Source organism: Urtica dioica, chromosome 12 (assembly GCF_054948205.1).
Source record: "Urtica dioica subsp. dioica isolate 48M chromosome 12, U.dioica_male_clone48M_v1_H2, whole genome shotgun sequence".
NCBI lineage: Eukaryota > Viridiplantae > Streptophyta > Magnoliopsida > Rosales > Urticaceae > Urtica > Urtica dioica.
In genome coordinates this window covers 5,984,197-6,004,666 of record NC_142767.1, presented here as the reverse complement: position 1 = coordinate 6,004,666, position 20,470 = coordinate 5,984,197, and the positions used below count along the sequence as shown (strand labels likewise).

Here is a 20,470-nt window from a genome sequence, read left to right as displayed (position 1 = left end):
ATCCTTCATCTCAAACGAGGTTGCCAAACACGTCTTGATACGATTGATTTCAGCCAAGTGATCACTGGTAAGAATAATATCGTCGACATAGACAATAACAATAGAGATCTTCCGGTTTTCACAAAGAATGAACATCGTGTGATCGGTGTGAGTTTGGCTGTAACCAAATCTGAGAAGTGTTTGAGCAAACCTGTCAAACCACGCCTTCGGAGATTGCTTGAGCCATGCCATGACCATCGAGTTTTGGATATCTCACTCGGGAAAAGAGGGATCAGAGGGCGCTGGTTGTGGAACAGAGCCATCTATGAAACCGAATTTCCCTTTTCCTCGGATGACCAGCTGAACAGATCGGGACCAGTGAAGGTAATTTGGGCCTGTGAGTTTAAAGCTGGTGATTTGTAGAGAAAGGGTATTTTCGAAGGCAGTGGGAGTAATTTTAGAGCCTGGTAAAGACGCCTCCAAGGAGGTTTCTAGACCTTCTCTGCTTACTCCATTGTTTTCCATAAGGAATGAGTTTATCTCGATCAAAAAATTGCCTTTAATGCTCTGATACCATAAAAGCAATTAAATGAGAGAATAACTCAATATACACTGCTGAATATATTTTTATTAATTGTCATTTGAATAGATACAGACTCTCTTTATATAGTATACAGCCTACACGTTTATTAGCTAATATATAGGAAACTAACTCCTAGTCTCTAGGGATTTAATAACAAACAGAGAGGACTAATTCAGCTATCCGTAACAAATCATGATCCCGTGAACATGACCATGCTGCTCTGCTCTGCTTCGTTTGAAGAATAAGAGATGAAATAAACGGAGAAGGAACATGCGTTAAAAAAGTACTGCTCCAAAAAAGCCCTGTAGAAATACAGTGGCATCAAGGTAACAACTTTTCTGCAACATTACAATTCTAGAAACAAGTCCAGGTCTGGGATTGGGTACAGTGAGAAACCGAACGACTGAAAACAAGTTAGATGTTTGAAGAAGTCTCTAAAGTCGGCTTTTCGTGTACATCTGCGAGGAGGAAGCATGACCTTCATATGCTTTAGGTTATGCCACAGTGGTATGCTGATCTCCATCAGATTCTTGGAAAGTAGGCTCGTACGAACGACAAGGACTCTTGGAACGTATGAGAGGATATGATGTATCAAATGTTGTGAAACTCTTCGAAGTTGCAGACGTTTGGGCTTGAATCACGCATGAGATACGATTTTCTTATAGTATCTCTTGCACCTTGAAAATGTCTTAAGATCATAGACAAGAATACCATAGGATACGACAAGCCTGAATTCGGAGTACACCAAGACGCAGTGAAATTCGAATGTAGGCAAGAACGATTTTTTAAGAGAAAAGTGTTTCAAAGAGGGAGAGAGAGAGAGGTTCAAATGACGAATCCCAGAAACCCAACATAGTTTATATAGGAAAACGTACCTGTTCGCGAAAGGTAACGACGAACAGTCGTACCTGTTCGTTTGAATGAAAGTTATAGTCGCGACACGACCGTTCGTTTCCAAAACAATGCAACTGTTCGTTCAAATGGACACTAAAAATAATCACCATGCCAAAGGACGAAACCGTTGATAAGGAAACCGCCACGGCGAGAATTGCCGTGGGAGAGCATGTGAACCGCGCTACGAGCCTACGTGGCGGCGTCGTGCTGAAGTGTCTAAGTGCGCCTACAAAGTGCCACTAACGCCTCTACGCCCAAGCCCGATACCGACGCCGACGTTGCGCTTACTTGCGCAAGTAACGCGCACAAGAGAGTCACAAGTGGCACTCTCTAGGCTCCATAGCATTTAATAAGGGTTATTAATTAAAACATATGTAAGGAGCTCAAACCCTTAGTGTTTGTTCCATATTTGGGGCACTTTTCCACACACATTCTCTCACAATACACTATTTTTTTTTTCTTTTAGTGAATAATAAAAAAAAAAAATACTTGTTAAATAACAATTGTTTTCCAACAACCCCCACTTGTTCAAAAGAACAAAATAAAATCCGAAAGGAAACAAAGAGTGCTAGTACTATTAATTATCATTTGAATTGAACTTATACTTAATAAGAGCAATACAAAAATTTATCGGAATTATAGGTAGGATTCTTTGCCTACACCACTCGCTTAGCACTATTAATGGCCATGTGCTCATCCTGTCTCATGAATTTTTTTATGAGAGAAACTCCAACTCTCAATTTGGGACGATACCATCTTAAAATCGAAATAGGTGAAGTTCTTACAGTATCTCTGTTATTTATATATACTTGTCCTCAAGACTGAACTTCATTACAAGTTAAGACTCAACCACTAATTCTAACAGCCAATATATATATATATATATATATATATATATATTTTATATAATATTGCAAATATCAAAATCAATAACTTGTTCTTACCCATTAAACCTAATGTTAGTCATTTCCTAACATTAGGTTGGGTCGCCATCATCGTCGGATCACAACTCAAAGAGTTTAAGACCCATTCCTCTCGAGGTCGATTTCACCAAATCTCTTGCAAGAGGTTTAGTGAAAGGATCTGCTATGTTATAGCTTGAATGCACAAATGTGAGTAAAATGATCTCATCTTTATTCTATTTTCTCACATAGTCATGTCTTAGACTAATGTGTCTAGACTCCCATTATACAGTTCATTGTATGCTCTCGCTAAAGTGGATTGACTATCACAATGTATTGACATAGCATATATATTATCTTTAGCCAATGGAACTTCTAGAAGAAGATCCTCCAACCACTCAGCTTCTTGACCTGCGGAAGCCAAATCTATGAACTCTGATTCTATTGTCGAAAGAGTGATACACGTTTGTTTCTTGGATTTCCAAGAAATTGCACCTCTAGCAATTGTAAACACCAATATTGTCTTAGATTTGTTATCTTCGACACTCGATATCTAACTTGCGTCAGGATATCCTTCTAATACGGCGGGGAATTATACATACTGAAGGCCAAGATCTAGAGTCTTGGTCTTCAACATAAATCTAAGAATTCTCCCTATATCTTTCCAATACTCGACACTTCGATTGCTATATAAATATGCTAATTTTACTAACTGCAAATGCGATTGTTGGTGAAAAAACCGAGTTGGTATAAGACACGAACAATCACTCTGACAACAGGGGTTGTTGATTATTCACCTTATCATAATAACGGTGCGGAAAAATAATTAATTACGCTATCTTAAGCTAATCAATTTAATGGTTATTAAAACAAGATCTAGTTTTGTTTAATTAATTTAACCATGAGAGCATATGTGTCAAGCAACCAATATAAAGAGACGAGTTATTAAAAAACTTACGGGTTTCTCCTTAAGCTTTCTGAATCGGGATCTCCTCGAGCTCGTTGTCTTCTTCTCGTCTCTTCTTAGCCTCCCAGCATCGTCTTCTACGATTAGCCCTCCGGGATGTCTTTGAAACTCTCGAGATCTCATTTGTTTTGATGACACCTTAGTCTTCCGAAACGTAATCTTCGGACGAACAAGAATACAGTGTAGGCATACTCTGAATCTCACTACGACTCTGATTTATGATTTCAGATCGTACCGTGTTTATGAGAATGGAATCACGAAATTCCGAGGGAGAGGGAGAGAGAGAATTTCGCCCACACTAGGTGTGATGGGCGAAGTTTTTGCCTCTGCAAAAGTGTATGTCTTGCTTCCTCTTAGACCCTATTTTATAGTGGTAGAAAAGAGATATTCTAGGAAGATCCTAGAGATATTTAATTCTCCTTTATTCTTTCATATTTTGTAGTTAAGCATGAGCCATTGGATCTTGACTACAAATCCTACTTTTTCTCTCATCCATCGCATCATAATCTAGGATATTCATTTCCCTTATTTTTCTCCTATATTTAAGGAATCTAGATATTTGAGAATAATGAGGACACTATCTTATTTCCTTATGTAATAGAGAGAATATCTCTACCATTATTATTCTCCTAGATATTAGGAAATTAATTATGAGAGAGAATAAATGACAATATCTTATTTCCTTATTTAATGGAGAGAGAATATCTCCACCATTATTATTCTCTCTCTTATTTAATTAGTTACCACAAATGTAGCAACTAATTAAGGAGAGAATATTGGATAATTAATACCCTCATGTAGGCGCCTAACATAGTTCTATTGGGCCTAGAAATTTCGAATTTTACAGTGAACAGGAGGCCCAACTTAAAATTAAATTAATTATTTACTTGATCCAACAATAAATAATTAATTCCACAATAAATATTTAATTCGGAAAATAGATAAATTTCCGAATGAATGCTGCTAAACAATTTACAGCTGTGAGATTGTAATAATAATATTTATTATTACCAGAGAGGTCTTATTCGTCTTTATCAGAGCCGAATCGGGGACTATGGACCTATTAATAGAAGCTTAACAAATCCGATGAAAAAGACGAAAAAGATCTTTCTCTTTTTCCATCGATTCGTCTAATCTTGGTCAAATACTCCACTATGTAAGCCAAGGCTGAACCCTCCTTTATACTAGAATTATATTTACTCATCGTGACGAGTGTTCACTGATATAGTCAGTTCGTGATCAAGATCCTTCAAGTTCAGCCTGTATCGAGAAATGTCAATTATTCTATTATACTTTCTTGATACATATTTACCATAAGCACCGTTGCTTCCCCAGCGAAAGATTCTTCCGAACGTACATACTTCGAAAGTGCCGGCAATCTATCAGTTCTGGAATCAACCCTTATGTGAGTGAACATTGACCTTCTTTCAGGAAGGCTGGATTCCATATCTGTCAACCACTTTCCACTCGAATCATGTTCCGAAACTCCCATGACATAAGTGATTAGCATGATAGTAGCCTTTTAGTGAATGAGTCAAAGAGCGCGGCAATATGATCCATGTCCATGATCACTTCAAGATTTAGATCAAGTCTCACTGTGACCATCATAGCGTCCTCGGTTAGTGTGTGGTAACGATACTTAAACGATACATCTACAACCAAAACCTGTCTGGGTCGTGCACTTACCACAAGTGCAGAATGCTCGCACGTCGTGATCAACCTTCACTAATGTTCCAGATATATGACTTTAGATACAACTATCTAGGCGTGTATTAGTCATCGACTATGTTTTAGTTCACCGTCCGTACTCAGGTGCCCAACACATGACTTAGTTTAATACGGAGGCTACGGATGATAGTTGCTATTGATTCTGATATTCAGAGCTCAACCCACTAATCATATGATGCTAATAAAGTAAACCATTATTCTATTTAGTAATCATTTATGATTTATTCATTATCTCTCGTGGACAAGAATTCCTAACAGTGATATCTGGTCGAGTACATTGCATCAAGTACATAAGGCAACCAATAGCACTAGCATATTCCAATTGAGCCACGGCCATTCCATCAACTGATTCTCCGTATGATTCGTTGTTGGAACTAACTCCTCATAGCCATCTTGGACTATTTCTCATGCATCTTGAGCGTCGAGCAAAACTCGCATTTGAATACTCCATATATCGTAGTTTGACTTTGTAAGTTGTGACAACGATATGTGCCCCGACGATGTACTCGCCAAATTTACTTTGGCTTTGATACCAATTTGAGAATTATAATATTTATAGGTGGAAGAGGGAATGAGACTTTAGAGAAGTTTCTTCACAAAACTTGAACAACTATTATTGTAATATTATTGTAATGTATTTCTCCATTCCACACCTTCAGTGATCATACAGCTTATATATAGGCCTTGACAATCAGTAACAAACCATAAAGAGCGTTCAAATCATTAACAAATAAAATACCATTTATCACATTACATTTATTCCTGATCATTCCTCGCTAAAACGGTTGTAGCTTTTTTTCATGAAAGTCAAAACGCTCTGAAACTACCAGCATTGAAACATAAACTTCACGGGCTTTAAATCGGTATATTATATGCTCGATTCCATGACCGTTTGCCTCTTCAAAAGTGTGTTTAATGTTGACTGCCGTTCCAGTTTTTTGAGTTTATTCCTACGTATCAAACATCTTTAATGTTTGAAATTATTAGAGACACTTGAGGACACGACGAATAGCTTACTTATTGTCCCCCTTTTAGTTCTTCTCTCAGCAACATGCATTTTATTAACTGAAATTATATTACAGAAAAGTACGTAGCACTTTCAATTATAGTTATATTATTCATAACAATGATCTCACGCATGTAGCGTAGGGATGGATGAGGATCGTAAAAAAAAATTAGAATTAAATGGTGTTGACACACACAACGATCGGACTTCTGACACTATGAACACCATCGGACCAAAGAATCTCCCCAAAATCATATCGTCCACGAGATTTCTTCCTGGGAGAGAGAGTAACATAGTACGAGATCTCATCCCTGAACCACGAGAAAAGCAAAACCCTAGGCCATACCACAACCTCAACTCCGTGAGGCTCCACAATGTTGCTCAGATACACCGCGAACCGGCTCGGCCCCACGTTCCGGACCGTCCTCTTCACCGTCACCCTCGACCGGAGATCGGAAACGGACACGGAAGGGTAGTTCATGTCGGAGACGGAATAATGTTTCCGACAGATTATGGGATCATCGGTGTCGGTGTTGGTCGGATGGAAGAAGGGCTTGATTTGGTTTGGAGTGTAGCCGAGTGTGCAGAGGAAGAGAATGTAGTCCGAGGTTTTGGTGTCGTAGACTAGGCCTGGCTCTATTGCCTTTAGAGGATCCACGTGGCCGGCTCCGATGTCGAAAGGATCGGAGGGTTTCATGGAATCGCCGTTTACTATGTAGTCCAGGGAAGTGTCCTTCGAATATGCTACAATATATGGTACACATCTACATATTAGTGAGTGCAAAAATATTTTTGGTTTGTATAAAAAACATATAAAATTCTGTGCTAGTGAAACGTTGGACGCGCCTAATTAAAACAATAAACAGCAACTAGTAATTAATCAGTCTAAAATCTAAATATTTAATCATCATTATTAAATAGAAATTATATTAATTTATTTGAATTATGGTAATAAATAAGGGAGTAGGGTAAAGAAGAACCGGTGGTGATGAGAGCAGATTTGATAATGGCGGGAGACCAGGACGGGTGTGCAGATGCGAGGAGGGCCACGATTCCAGACACGTGTGGACACGCCATTGATGTTCCTGAGATTATATTCCATTTCACTTCCACGTCTCTGTACATCTCTGACGGCGCCACCGTCGGAGCCGTCTTCTCAGGCCACGCCGCTAATATATTCACTCCCGGAGCTGTTATGTCCGGCTACATATATATATTACTCATCATCAGCACAGCACTACTACATATTTATTACATATATAGTATGTAATTAGACCTTGAGAATATCAGGTGATAGCGAGCTTGGTCCTCTAGAGGAGAAGAATGCCACAGTTGGTGCCACTGAGTTTCCGATCCTTGTTTTGGTTGCTTCTATTTGGATGCTCGGAATCCTGCCATTCACATTGCTATATTATTTTGACATGCTTCCGTAATATCCACTTATTTTATATATTTATTTATTCAAGCCTTTACACTTTATCTCATATTTCTGTATCTTCGTTGACTTATAAATAAGCATTTAAATATCTCAAATTAAGTTTTTCTTCGCTAGTATTAATATTTTTTTATGTAAATAAAATTTTAGTTTGAAATATTTAACTAATTAAGCTTAATTTTAAATCAATGATGAAAATGAAATATACATTTTATAATTTTTCCATTTTTAATTTTTTTTAGGTTGTATGAGCATTCTGTAACTAATTTTTGTTGAATGTTAAACAGAAGAGGCAATTGTGTAACATTGTAGGAGTCTAAAGTAAACGTTTGGCGGTTTAAGTTGACCAAGGAATTTATATATGCATGTGTGTCTATAAGTTAATTTGGTTTAACCTGAAAAAGAGAGCGAGATAGTGTTTGAGCTTGGTTCCTTGGGTGATGTCGAGATAGAGAGTTGGGAAGATATCGGGACCCACAAGGCGAGTCAAAGGCTGAACCATAATGAGAGCCGATGCGTTGACCGAAATAGCAGCCAATTGAGCCTCTCCCACTCCCACCGGACCCACCGTGCTGAAGCACAGCAAAACTCTCCCTCTCGCCGTTCTTCTGTTCTTCCGATATTCATCTTTGCATATTCTACACGGTCCAACACATCATCTTCTCAATACTCACGGACTAGTGATATGATCCATCCTCTAAGAGATATTATATTATTACCCATTTGTAAAATATGTGATTGGATCCACCAACTTCCCTTCGATTGGCTCCGTAATCAAGCTCTCTCCCTGAAAAAAACAATGAATATGCATTAAGATGCAAGTACGTAAAACCATGCATACGCATGCATTAATCAATGCATAATAAGCATGTGTGCAGTACAGAATATGAAACTCAGATCAACCAGACGAGAAAATTGATCACTTTCTTTTGTACTAGTAAAATGAAAGAATATCAATTAATCGTTGCAGAAAACCATGAAGAAATCTACAATGGTAGGCTTGAAGTACATTCATGTCCATATTGAAAAAATCTGAAAAGTCGATGTAGAATTCTTTTACCAAATAGTATTACATAAATATAGACTTGAAAAAGAGGAAATAATATCAAGTGTAACTAAGTGTAGACAAACTGTATATTTTTTATTAGAAAATAATTATTAATGATTGGGATCGTTATTTTTGTAAGCAAATTCAAATTGAACTATACCTATATGGAGCTTAACATTGTAGACAGTGACGGAGCCAGCTAAGGCCCAGGGGGGCTTAAGGCCCCCCCTCAAATTTTTTTTTTTTGCAATTTTTGACCATTTTAAAAAAAAATTACATTTTTTTCCCTTGAAAATTTATACTTTTGGCCCAATTTTTATAAATTTTTTACAATCAAGGCCCCCCTGAATTTTTTTTTTCAAATTAGCCCCCCTGATGGGCTTTTCTGGCTCCGTCACTGATTGTAGACGTCGTAATTTATAATATTTCATGATGGTTAGTTATAGATATATAATGTACTCTTTTTCATTACATATTTCTCATTTTCGTTATCTTTTAAGGGTAAATTTTAACGAGACTCCTCTTCCTTAAAGTTTTTTTTGGACGATGAAAATTATTTTCTGATTTGATTTATATTCAATATATTACGGATTTTAATCGGTTTGATTATATGGAGAGAGACTTGTGTTCTAACCCTAACGTATAAACTAGCGGTAATTTTTTTGGTTATTTCAAATACATCATCAAATTAATCAGGAGACTTGTGTTGTAACCCTAGCCCTAATAACAATACCGTGAGCGAAAAGTTTCCCTGGACCACTACTCGAGTCTGGAAAGTCCTGTCAAGGGTAGAGGCGGCTACGGACAAGGCCCATGGCTCGACGTTGGTGACGAGGCCAGGGTCAGGCCCGTCATTTCCAGCGGCGAAGACGACGCTGACTCCGACCCGCGTGGCGTGGAAGGACCCGATGGAGTTGGCGGAGGTGAAGAGCTCCGGCAGCGGCGGCGGAGACCCGATGGAGGCCGAGATGACGTGGACCCCGTCGGAGAGGGCATCGTCGAACGCCGCCAGCACATCGGCCTCGCTGCACCGCCCCTCGCCCTCGCCCCGCCAGCACGCCTTGTAGACCGCCAGCCGGGCCCCGGGGGCCCCGCCCCGGGCTCTGCCGCGGCCCGCCAGCCCCAGGAAGCTCGCTCCGCCGTCCCGCGTGGCGGTGGACCCCACGGCCGTCGAGGCCGTGTGGGTCCCGTGGCCCAGCGCGTCCCTCGGGGACCGGTACTCGGGCCGCCCGATCGGGCCGTACGTCCTCTCGTAGCCCTCCGCGTAGAAGCGAGCCCCGATTAGTTTTCGGTTGCACGCCGTTTCCGGGTCGAACGACGTGTCTCCTTCCACGCACTCCCCTTTCCAACTCCGGGGAACTTCTTTCATCCCAACTTCTTCCTCAAAACTCTCACTTTCTGGCCATATCCCTGCCAGGTAATAAGAATATTAATTTATCAGGATTTTAAACGAATACTATTTTTGTCCGTAAATAATATTTTGGACCAGAATGTTCCTTTGTAATATCAAGACCCAAGAGTATCTTTGAAACCAAAAATCACTAAAAATCTAAATTTCTTAATCAAAATATAATTGAATTTGTTACTTATATAAACTAACAAGTTACTTAAGTTGACAAATATGCTTTAAATTTTTCAGCTGCGATATTTCATTTAAATTTTAATCTTAACCAAAAATAAAATATTAAAAAACCGATAATTTGATGACTATTTAATTATAAGCAAGATTTAGGAGACATATTAATGTACACTCGTAATAATATATATAAAACAATGACTGTTTTGCACTAAAGACCTTGCGCATATGTTTTGACAAAAAAAAAAGGACCTACTAGTGTGTGAATTCATACTTGTTAGGGCATTTTAATCTATTGAATATGCTTAAAGCCGTGCTTGATTAATAAATAATTCCATATACGTTAAAAATGCATTCTCATTGAATACTGTTGAGAATCTCACATGTAGAATGAGAACTAACAAGGTTTATAAAAGTCATAGGTTATTCATTTAATTGCCAATTGATTTTGAGATGGAATCCATAATACTTTCACAAGATATCACAGTACATTAATCTCATATGGGTAATCGGTCCAATCGTTGATATTTGGCCCAAGATAATGAGTCAATCGTTAAATTATCGTCATCTTGAGGGAGGCTGTTAGAAATCCCACATAAAAAAAAAGAATGAGAACTAACAAAGTTTATAAAATTAGTCATGGTTCTCATTACATGTCAAAAATTAATATGTAAAAAAATCACTCTTAATCATGTACTGTACTATTTAACACTATCCAACAACTAATGTTGGGGTGCAAAACCAGAACACCATCCCAGAGACAAAAGGGAAAAACAAACGTTAGGGTTCTAAAATTAAACTTCAATGTCTAGTCTAGAATAAGAAAGCATTATGGGAAGATGGTTTTTTCTTCTCTCGATTTTGTCAAATTTTTTTTTCGAATTCGTCACCAACATGACATTCTTGCCTCCTGGCAATAATTGTCCGGAATTCAGAGCCCTCGCCGACTTTTTGTCACCAAAATGAGATTTTTGACTCTCAGAGTGATTGTCGTCCACTACTACAAATATAGGTATCGGGTGAGATGAAAATCGCACCCGTTACCCAAAATGTGTATCCAAAAGTTCTTCGGGTGCGACATTGTCGCACCCAAAAGTCCGTCGCTAAAGGCTTCGGGTTCGACATGTCGCACCGGATATCCTTCCGCACAAAAAAATGAAATTTGTAGTAGTGGTCCAAAGTTTAGAGTCGTTGTCATCCCTACGACTATAAGCCCATCTCATCGACCACGTCTCCCTCTCATGGAGGATTTATCTTTTTTTTTTCTTACTAAAATAATTCAGATTAATAAGATATGTTTTTTTTGTACCACCCGATTTTTAATCGGTTTGACTTTTATTTTCATTCTTTAGATTCAAATTTGAGCAAAGCAACTTCTTTTCTATTGGCAGTATCACATTCAAAAAAATTTATTATGTGTATTTCAACTAGCTAGTTTTTAGTTCTCCTAGTCTGACAAAAAAATGGATCAATAATAGTCAAACTCAAAGAGAAATATCATTTTATAGACCTAAAATTTAACAAAATATCGGGATTAGACTTCACACTTTAAAAATATCTAAAAATGGATTTTTGTCCCAATTTCGGACATAAATACTCTTTTGAACAAATATACTCATTTTACTTGAGATATCTTCTCAATCCTTCATTCGATCTTTAACACTCGATTCCAATGAGATATAACTAAATTCAATGAGAATATGAGGGAATCCGACGAGCTATGATAACATAGAATGACAAAATTTCACGTGAATTTGACTTTTTCCGCTCAAAATATCCAAAAAATATGAATTTTATCGTATAACATCGTACATTATCGTATGGCATCGTACGATGTCGTACGATGCCGTACGATGCGATACGATACATTATAATTATAATGTACGATAAAATTCATACACATTATAATGTACGATATCGTACGATACCGTACGATGCTGTACGATGCGATACGATACATTATAATTATAATGTAAGATAATATTCATACACATTATAATGTACGATATCGTACGATACTGTACGATGTCGTACGATACTGTACGATGCGATACGATGCCGTACGATGAGATACAATGTGAAACCCTCAAAATCGAAACTGAACACATACCCAAATTTCTAATAAAAAAAAATCTAATCCTAGCGCAACCAATTCGAAGATGAAAAGAATTGTGATGAAAATGATTTGAAAATGAGAGAAAAATATGGGTTATTTGAATCAGGGGTATTTTGGTCCAAAATGTGTCCAAAAGTCCAATTTCAGATATTTTTAAAATGTGAGGTCTAATCTCGATATTTTATTAAATTTTAGGTCTATAAAATGAAATTTCTCAACTCAAATACTTTGGTCTCTCTTGTGAACTTAATAGAAAATCAATCAGAAAACCTAATAAATTAGAATTAAAGAAGGGTTTATTAGGAAAAATAGCCAATTTAAATATTTAATATTGCTAAATAATCAAAATTTGGTAAATTTTAGGTAAAAATAGTCATTTTCATATATTTATATACGTATAAATAACCACTTTCATATATTATTAAATCACGTCATTATTTACTATTATTTATCTAAGATTTAATAAATGTTGGCTATTTAGAAATGTCAAACATTTAAGTTAGGTTATTTTCCTAATTCTTTGATTAAAGAAACAATAGTTATTATTATGATAAATTAACTGACCCGAATCAATAGTTGTTATTATGATAAATTAACTGACCCGAATCAATAACTCCAACAATAATGTCATGTCCATAGGCAAGTTGGAGAGGAGTAACGACGTGAGAATCGGTAGTCAATCCAAGTCCCATGAAGTCCCAACTTCTTGTCGTGTGTAATATCACCATCCTGCTTTTAAACACTGATATCACTTCTCGCCTATCTGCATCCATTTACGTATTCTATAAGTAAGTACTTATTAATTTAATATCATCGCCATGTGTGTATATATATATATATATATATATATATATATATATATATATATATGTATGTATTACAAACCAACTCATTGATAATTAACTCATCAAGAGCACTGTATCTTCTACATAATGAATCTAAAATAAATATACGAGTATATATAATAAATTACTGGCCAAGGAAGCCACTTGTGTCGAATTGAGCATCGCCGAAAATCCTGAGAAACTGTGCTTGTAGCTATACACCATTGATTGCTCCGCATCTTCTTCACTGCAACATCATAATATATTATCAGTATTATTATAAGAAATAAAGACCCGTAGAAAAGAAAGAATTATGGAAATCGACCTTGAAAATACGTTAGTGAGGAGTTTTAGATGATGCTTTGGAGTGAGCTTCTTATTATAGTAGTTATTAGTTTGAAAATATCGTTTACGCCCCAAGTAAACGATGTGAAGTTCCTGCGCAGTGCGAACGTACGAGATGTATATAATTTTAATTATCAACAATTAATATAAGTTAGCAAAATACGGATTAATTAAGAGACATATTTTATAATGGAAGATGTGGATGAGTAGTTACTTGAGAGTGCGTTACATAATATTGGAGTGAAAGTACTAAGAAAAAGTAGAATGCGACCGCAAAAGAGTGAATATTACAAGGCATGTCTTGGTATGGTTTATTGGGTCGCCATGGGATTATATATAGTGTGCGTGTGTGCGCTCATGTATATATTAAAGAACCTGTGTGGTAGTGTATATATATATATATTGATATATAAGTGGTTGACATAGCATTCCGAAAAAATAGGCAATATGTTTTGCGCGTGATAAGAAAGGGTATATGAAAGCTGCAAAAACAGCACTCCCGATTAATCTCTGAATGTTGTTCATCATGATATTCTCGCTTCTAAGCTAATGGCTATAATACTTGATAACCATACTTGGGTGAATTATAGGCTATAGCTAGGTAGTTTTCCTCTCTCTCTCTCTCTCTCTCTCTCTCTCTCTCTTCTCTCTCTCTCTCTCTCTCTCTCTCTCTATGAGTTCACACAAATGTATCTATTTCTCTATGAGGTACTTGGTAAAATTCACAGCAAGAATGCATCATGATTTTCCTCTCTCCCATAATATATATTACACTTCTTGTACAATTATTTACACCTCATAAATTGAAAGGGTCGGACTGAAAATTCGAGAACCAACAAATAAACATATAAGTAGAAATACTGCTATCACAAGGTAAGAGCAAAGGTTAGAACTTAGAACAGCTGATAGTACCCTATAAATTGATAGTACAGTAGTCAAAATATTAAAAATAAAATATATAAGGAAAAATGACACTATTGGCCCCTGAAGTATGGCGCTCCTGACAATACGCCCCTGAAAATATAAAATCGACCATATTGCTCCTCAATATCATAACCTGTGACGAAGTTGGGCCTTCTGTGTATTTTAAGCCTAAAACGTCAGTTAAATACTCACGTGTTAGACATATGTTAGGAAAAGCGAATGAAGTTACCGAAATGGCCTTGGCTTGGGTTCGAAATTCGAATATAATTGTTTTATAAAATTGTTTATAAATTCTTTTGAAAAAGAATAAACAAATAAAAATCATTTATATTCTATCATTTATACATGGAGTACAAATCGCTTTAAACAAAAGATCAAAAATCCCTAAATCGATCTAGGGTTCCAAAACATTCCCAAAACACAATTGAGTGGGAGTTCTGAAGCTGGGCGTGTAAGCAAATCAACTTAGTGTGGAATCTCGGTGGCTGGGCGTGGAAGTGAATCGACTTGAGTTCTATTTGGGATGGAGAGCAGCGAGAGCAGTGCGTCTAATCGCAAGAAAACCCGAGCGACTGTTGATGAGGCGATAGTACGACGACCGATTTGTTTTTGCGGTTTGAGTAGCGTCGAGAGGACGTCATGTACTGGGCATAACCCAGCAAGATGTTTTTTTGGTTGTCCTCAATACAAGGTGAGTGTTGCTTCACAATTTGGGTTTTTGAGAAGTATTGGTGATTGAGTGGTTTTGTTACGCAGAATAGAAACTCACAATGATGCGGATTTTTTGAATGGTTGGACCACCCCCCCCCCCCCCCCCCCCCCCCCCCCCCCCCCCCCCCCCCACACACACACACACACACACATTGTCACCATCTACAACAGGTTGCTCTGAAGTGCTAAACACAATCAACACTGTAGAAAAGGATGCACAAGATGCAGCAAATGAAGAGTCAGAAGTCCACAATCCAGCTACCGTTGCTAATATCAACAACAATACGATGAAGTTGATAGCTAGTGAATGTCGGAAAATCAAGGTCTTGCTTTGTGTGATTGTATTCATTTTGTTGAAGTAGAAGTGATTGTGGTGGCTACTCTTTTTGTTGTTAAAATGACATCAAAGTTATATGTCATTTTCGATTGTATGGTTCAGTTGATGATTGAATGACATTTGTGTTGCTTTTGTGTGATTGTATGTCACGGTGTTCAATTGAAGAATATTGGTATGCAAGAATTTCACAAACACATATGCATCAACATTCTTTAACGGGAATTTCACAAACACATAGCTTATTTAAGACAAACAGAATCAATGAATCGATAAATGAGATCTAGAGAGACGAAAGAGATTGAGAAAAGAAGATGAGAGAGTTTTGTGAGAAGAAAAGAGTAAAAGAAAAAGAAAATAACAAATGAAAAAAGCACACGACTTAATATCATAAACGACATATAAGACTATAGTCGAATAATATTACAAGTTCCAAAATGGTTTAACGGGTATTACATACATAATATACCCAAACAACATAGACATTGTTTGGTATCAGCATGTAGCTATAAAATAAGATCAAAATGAGTAGACATTGTTTAACGGGTATTGCATACATAATATACACTAGATAATAAGAAAATAAGGATAATATTCTCATTCCCCGAAGAGTATCCTACGCCTCATTCGCACTCCCATCCTGGTGTTGCGAGTTCTAAACCGAGGACTCAACTAAAAATGCCGATAACATGAGTCTCTATACAATTACCAATTTCATGGTCAATTAATGCCAAAATAACTTACCCTTATTCCAATTAATTGATTGGAGGCTTGAGTTGAATTCTGAGTTGGTTGTGATGGTAGAGGTCCCTGACTATTACTTCCCTGACTAGTACTTCTTCTCTTTGTCCTCGCTTGTCTCTGTTAATGAATAAAAAGGTTAGTATATGGACATGATTGAGTTAATCAAAATGATTGTTCTTTGACCTCGTTCTCTTGATTGCGTCTGAAACACGTATGACTGTTGTGACCAGTTTTTCCACCCTTCGAGCAGGTTGTTGCCACATATCTTCTTGTCATCCTTATGCCTCGGCGAGGAATAACCTCATCGTGCTCAACCCTCCTCAATTTCTTTGGCCTACCTGGCTTCACTCTATCCGGTGGCATTTCCATAGGAGTGTACCCTGTCTTCGGCCACTGATCTGTTGGGTTGATATGATTTATTTTGTACTTGTAAGTGTTTTGGTAACACTCCTTTTTGTACCAGTCTGAGACATATTTAATTGGGTCCTCTTGTCGTTGCCATATGCAGCTAATGGCATGAGAGCATGGTATGCCTACAAGTAAAACTACACTACAATGTTAAAGAACAAACATAGCAAAATAGCAATGTTCAGACACGAGTAGTGTTCATACCTGACAAATCCCAACGATTACATGAACAAGTACTCGCGATATCAACTTTATACATGGTTCCAAACATGTTTGAGACTTGATAGTCTGAATCACCGGCCCAAACAACAATATTCTCTGCACTTAGGACTTTGTTCTTCTCAAGTACGTTGAATAAGCGTGGTCCAATTTCTGATGTCCACCTTTCACCGGCTAGTCGTTGCCTACTGAATCGTTGCATGAGATACATTCGAATGCGCTCGAGCATTGACAATATTGGTTTCTTCCTAGCCAACATGATTGCCCTCGTCCCATTGAAACTCTCGCACAAGTTGTTATGTAATACCTCACACTTAGGCCCGCTTCTGAAATGACTTCTGGCCTAGATTGCAGTGCCTTTGCTCATGAGCCACTCGCACGCTTCAGGAACTTCAGCTTGTATTAAAGCCATTTCTGCTTCAAATTTAGGCTTCGAATATGCCATAGCCGCAGCCATCATCTTTGTCTTTACAAACAACCCTTTATGTACCTACAAAATATTGAAACCGTGTGTATGTAAAGGTGCATAATGTAAGGAAAAAATATTTAAAAGGAACAGAATGAGTACGTCACTAACCTTCATCATGTTACTCTGCAGATGCCTGGCACAATGTCTGTGTTCGGCTTGAACTGACCCTTCTTGCCACATACCGGATATTGTTTCTTGAAGCCCTTTTTGCTTATCCGATATGAATGTCCAGTGATTGTCATTCACAATGTCCAAATCAGCTTTCATGAACGTTAAAAACCACGTCCACGAGGCCTTGCATTCTGACTCAACAACAGCGTAAGCGACATGGAATATGCTGTTGTTCGCATCGATGCCAATTGCGGTTAGCAGTTGGCCGGTGTGATGACCCTTTATGTGGCATCCGTCGAACCCAAGAATAGGCCTACAATGTTTGAACCCCAATTTGCATCCTTGGAAGCAAACATGCATACGTTTGAATACTACTTTACCATTTGCAGCAAGCTCAGATTCAAATTGGACCGTCGAACCTGGATTTTTCTTTAGTAGTTCAACACCATAGTCCCAAAGTTTTGCATACTGTTCTTTATACGAGCCTTCAATGACGGTTGTAGCATGTCTCTTCGCTCTGTACGCCTTTACACGAGAACACTCTAAGATAAAATCCTTTTGAACTCGGTTCAAGAAATCAGGTGCCGACCACGACTCTGAGTCTTTAAATTGCCGTGTATAAGTTTGTGCCAACCACCTCGAGGTCGCAAACCTGTTTCGGTTAACCCTAGGGCACGTGTGTTCAGACCTGTATGTCTTGACAATGAACAAACCTGTTTTTCCTAACAAAGAAGCAAAGCATGTCCATCTGCAGTTCTTGTGTTTACATTCTGCACGAATTCTACCAGGATCATTCTTCTTAAAATGGATATCTTTCCCGGCATGTATCGCATACTCTCCGATGGCTTCCTTAAACACTTTCCCAGTTTGGAACACCATACCGAGCTTGAAGGTTGGATTTTGTAAGTCTGATTCTTTAAACTCCTCGAAGTTTGGGAGTTTCTTGTTTGCTTTCCTCACATATCTGAACTGATCGCATGATGAACTTCCGGCCACGTGTTTTGTTTCATCATCAGATGAAGAATCTTCTACAACACCCATTGCATCAATATCAAAGTCACTATCCTCTGAATCATCATTTTCTTCTTCACTAAGGACCATCTTGCCTTTACCGCGTTGTCTTGACAGTCCAAGGTCTACAACATCACCGTCTATGTCGATATCGTTTTCGCTCACCTCAAAACCCGAGTCCTGAACGTCTTCAGTATCCTTACCAACTTTAACGTCTTCAGTCTCCTCACCAACTTCAACGTCTTCAGTCTCCTCACCAACTTCAACGTCTTCATTCTCATTCTCCTCATTCTGCGCAGCACCAGTTAGTTCATCTTGTTCTTGCTGGATCAACTCATTTGCGTGTGGTGGATTTTGTGTTTGCTCATCCATGTGAATTACATCTTGATCATCAACATCAATCTCAACCTGTTCAGATTGTTGTTGTACACCATTGTCAATGGCCAATGGTCCGGCTGGCTGATAATTCTCGGGGTGATCACAGAAAACGTCGACATCCCATTGTGTTTTCAGTGTCTCCGACATCACTTTCATCAAGAGCTCATCCGTGAGAAGACACACCATTTTCGAACATGTAGTTGGACCTCATATAATAGACCGGGTTGACTGTGTATCCCAACTAATCCCTCATTACAGAGTCAAGCTCCACAATGGACATCCTGCCCATATCTGCATAGTCCCAATGATCGATGACCCCACCTTCATAGCTCCAACCACCATTTGAAAATTCCATTATACCACCATGGTGAAAGTTTATTGTAAACTTGTCCAGTAATTCATCTGCGAATAAAACAAAAATCAAATAACCAAAGTCATTAAATATTGCCCACCAACACGAGAGCAAATACGAAGGACCCACACACTACTACAAATTTGGTTTTCTGATGCGCATGACTATCAGGTGCGACTAGTCGCACCTAAAAGTCGCATCTAAATGGATTTCGGGTGCGACTTGTCGCACCGGATTGTCAACCCGAAGTGATAAAAATTTCGCTAAATTTGTTGTTTGCTTTTGAGTATCAGGTGCGACCAGTCGCACCTGATAGTTTCAAAAACTATCCGGTGCGACAGAGTCGCACCTGATAGTTTCAAAATTTTAAGCGGGCCAACTCTCCCCCCTCATTATTTCATTCGAGATTGACGTGGCATTCTGGAATTTTTGTTATTATCAGGTGCGACTAGTCGCACCTGAAAGTTAGGTTTTTCTATAAAACAAAATCGCCTGCACTTCGTCTTCCTCATTTCGAAACCGCCGCTCCAAACAGAAAAAAAAACCTCTCTCTCTCTCTCTGCCACCTCCGCCGCGCTCCGCCCTGTCCACCACCTCCGCCGCTTCTCTCTCTCTGCCTCACTTGCGTCACCAGTTGACGCCGCCCATTTTAAAAAAAAAACCTCTCTCCGGCCTCTGTAACTCAGCCGCGCGCGCTCCACACCCTCCGCCGTGCTCCGCCGCCGCTTCTCTCTCTCTCTTCTCCTTCTCGGTTGCGCTCGGCCAGCAGCTCCTCCACCAAGCCGCGCGCACCACCTCCGCCGCACTCCGACGCGCTCCGCCGTCAGGAACGCTCTCACCGACTCACCGACGCGCTCCGCCGTCAGGTACGATTCTCTCTGCCTCGCTCCCTCTCTGCCTCGCTCTCTCTCTCTCTCAATGTTTAAACTCTCTCTCTGCCTCGCTCTCTCTCTCTCTCAATTAGTCGTGCGCTCAGCCCCGGCCCCGGCCGCTGCCTCCGACGCACTGCGCCGCTGTAGCTCCGCCGCGCTCCGCCGTCTTCTCCGCCTCGCTCAACCCCTCTCTGCCTCTCTGCCTCGCTCGCTCTCTGCCTCGCTCTCTCTCTGCCTCACCGTGCGCTCACAGCCTCCAGGTTAGTATATTTTTTTTCTGTTTAGGTATTATATATTAGTTTATATATTATATGTAAATATATATTGTATAGATTTAATTTATTGTTTATTGTATATTGTATATGTGTAAATATATATTGTAATTTGTATATGTTGTTAAGAATTAATTAGATTAAGTTTATGTGTTAGGAATTAATTTGTATATGTGTAAATATATATTGTATATTGTATATGTTGTAATTTTAATTAGATTAAGTTTATGTGTTAGGAATTAATTTGTATATATATGTGTAG

General features: G+C 38.6%; 1 protein-coding gene across 1 annotated transcript; it reads right to left on the bottom strand.

The window, feature by feature from the left end:
* Positions 1 to 6,128: 6,128 nt before the first annotated feature.
* On the bottom strand, positions 6,129 to 13,701 carry UNE17 (Subtilisin-like serine endopeptidase family protein). The gene is made up of 10 exons (XM_089603856.1): positions 13,618 to 13,701; positions 13,384 to 13,496; positions 13,208 to 13,305; positions 12,836 to 12,997; positions 9,276 to 9,952; positions 8,214 to 8,281; positions 7,890 to 8,132; positions 7,336 to 7,450; positions 7,040 to 7,262; positions 6,129 to 6,803 (listed from the first exon to the last, which is right to left on the bottom strand). Exons 1-10 carry the CDS (start codon positions 13,699 to 13,701, stop codon positions 6,235 to 6,237), a joined length of 2,352 nt encoding a protein of 783 aa, XP_089459982.1. The 3' UTR covers positions 6,129 to 6,234.
* Between the last annotated feature and the right edge of the window lie 6,769 nt (positions 13,702 to 20,470).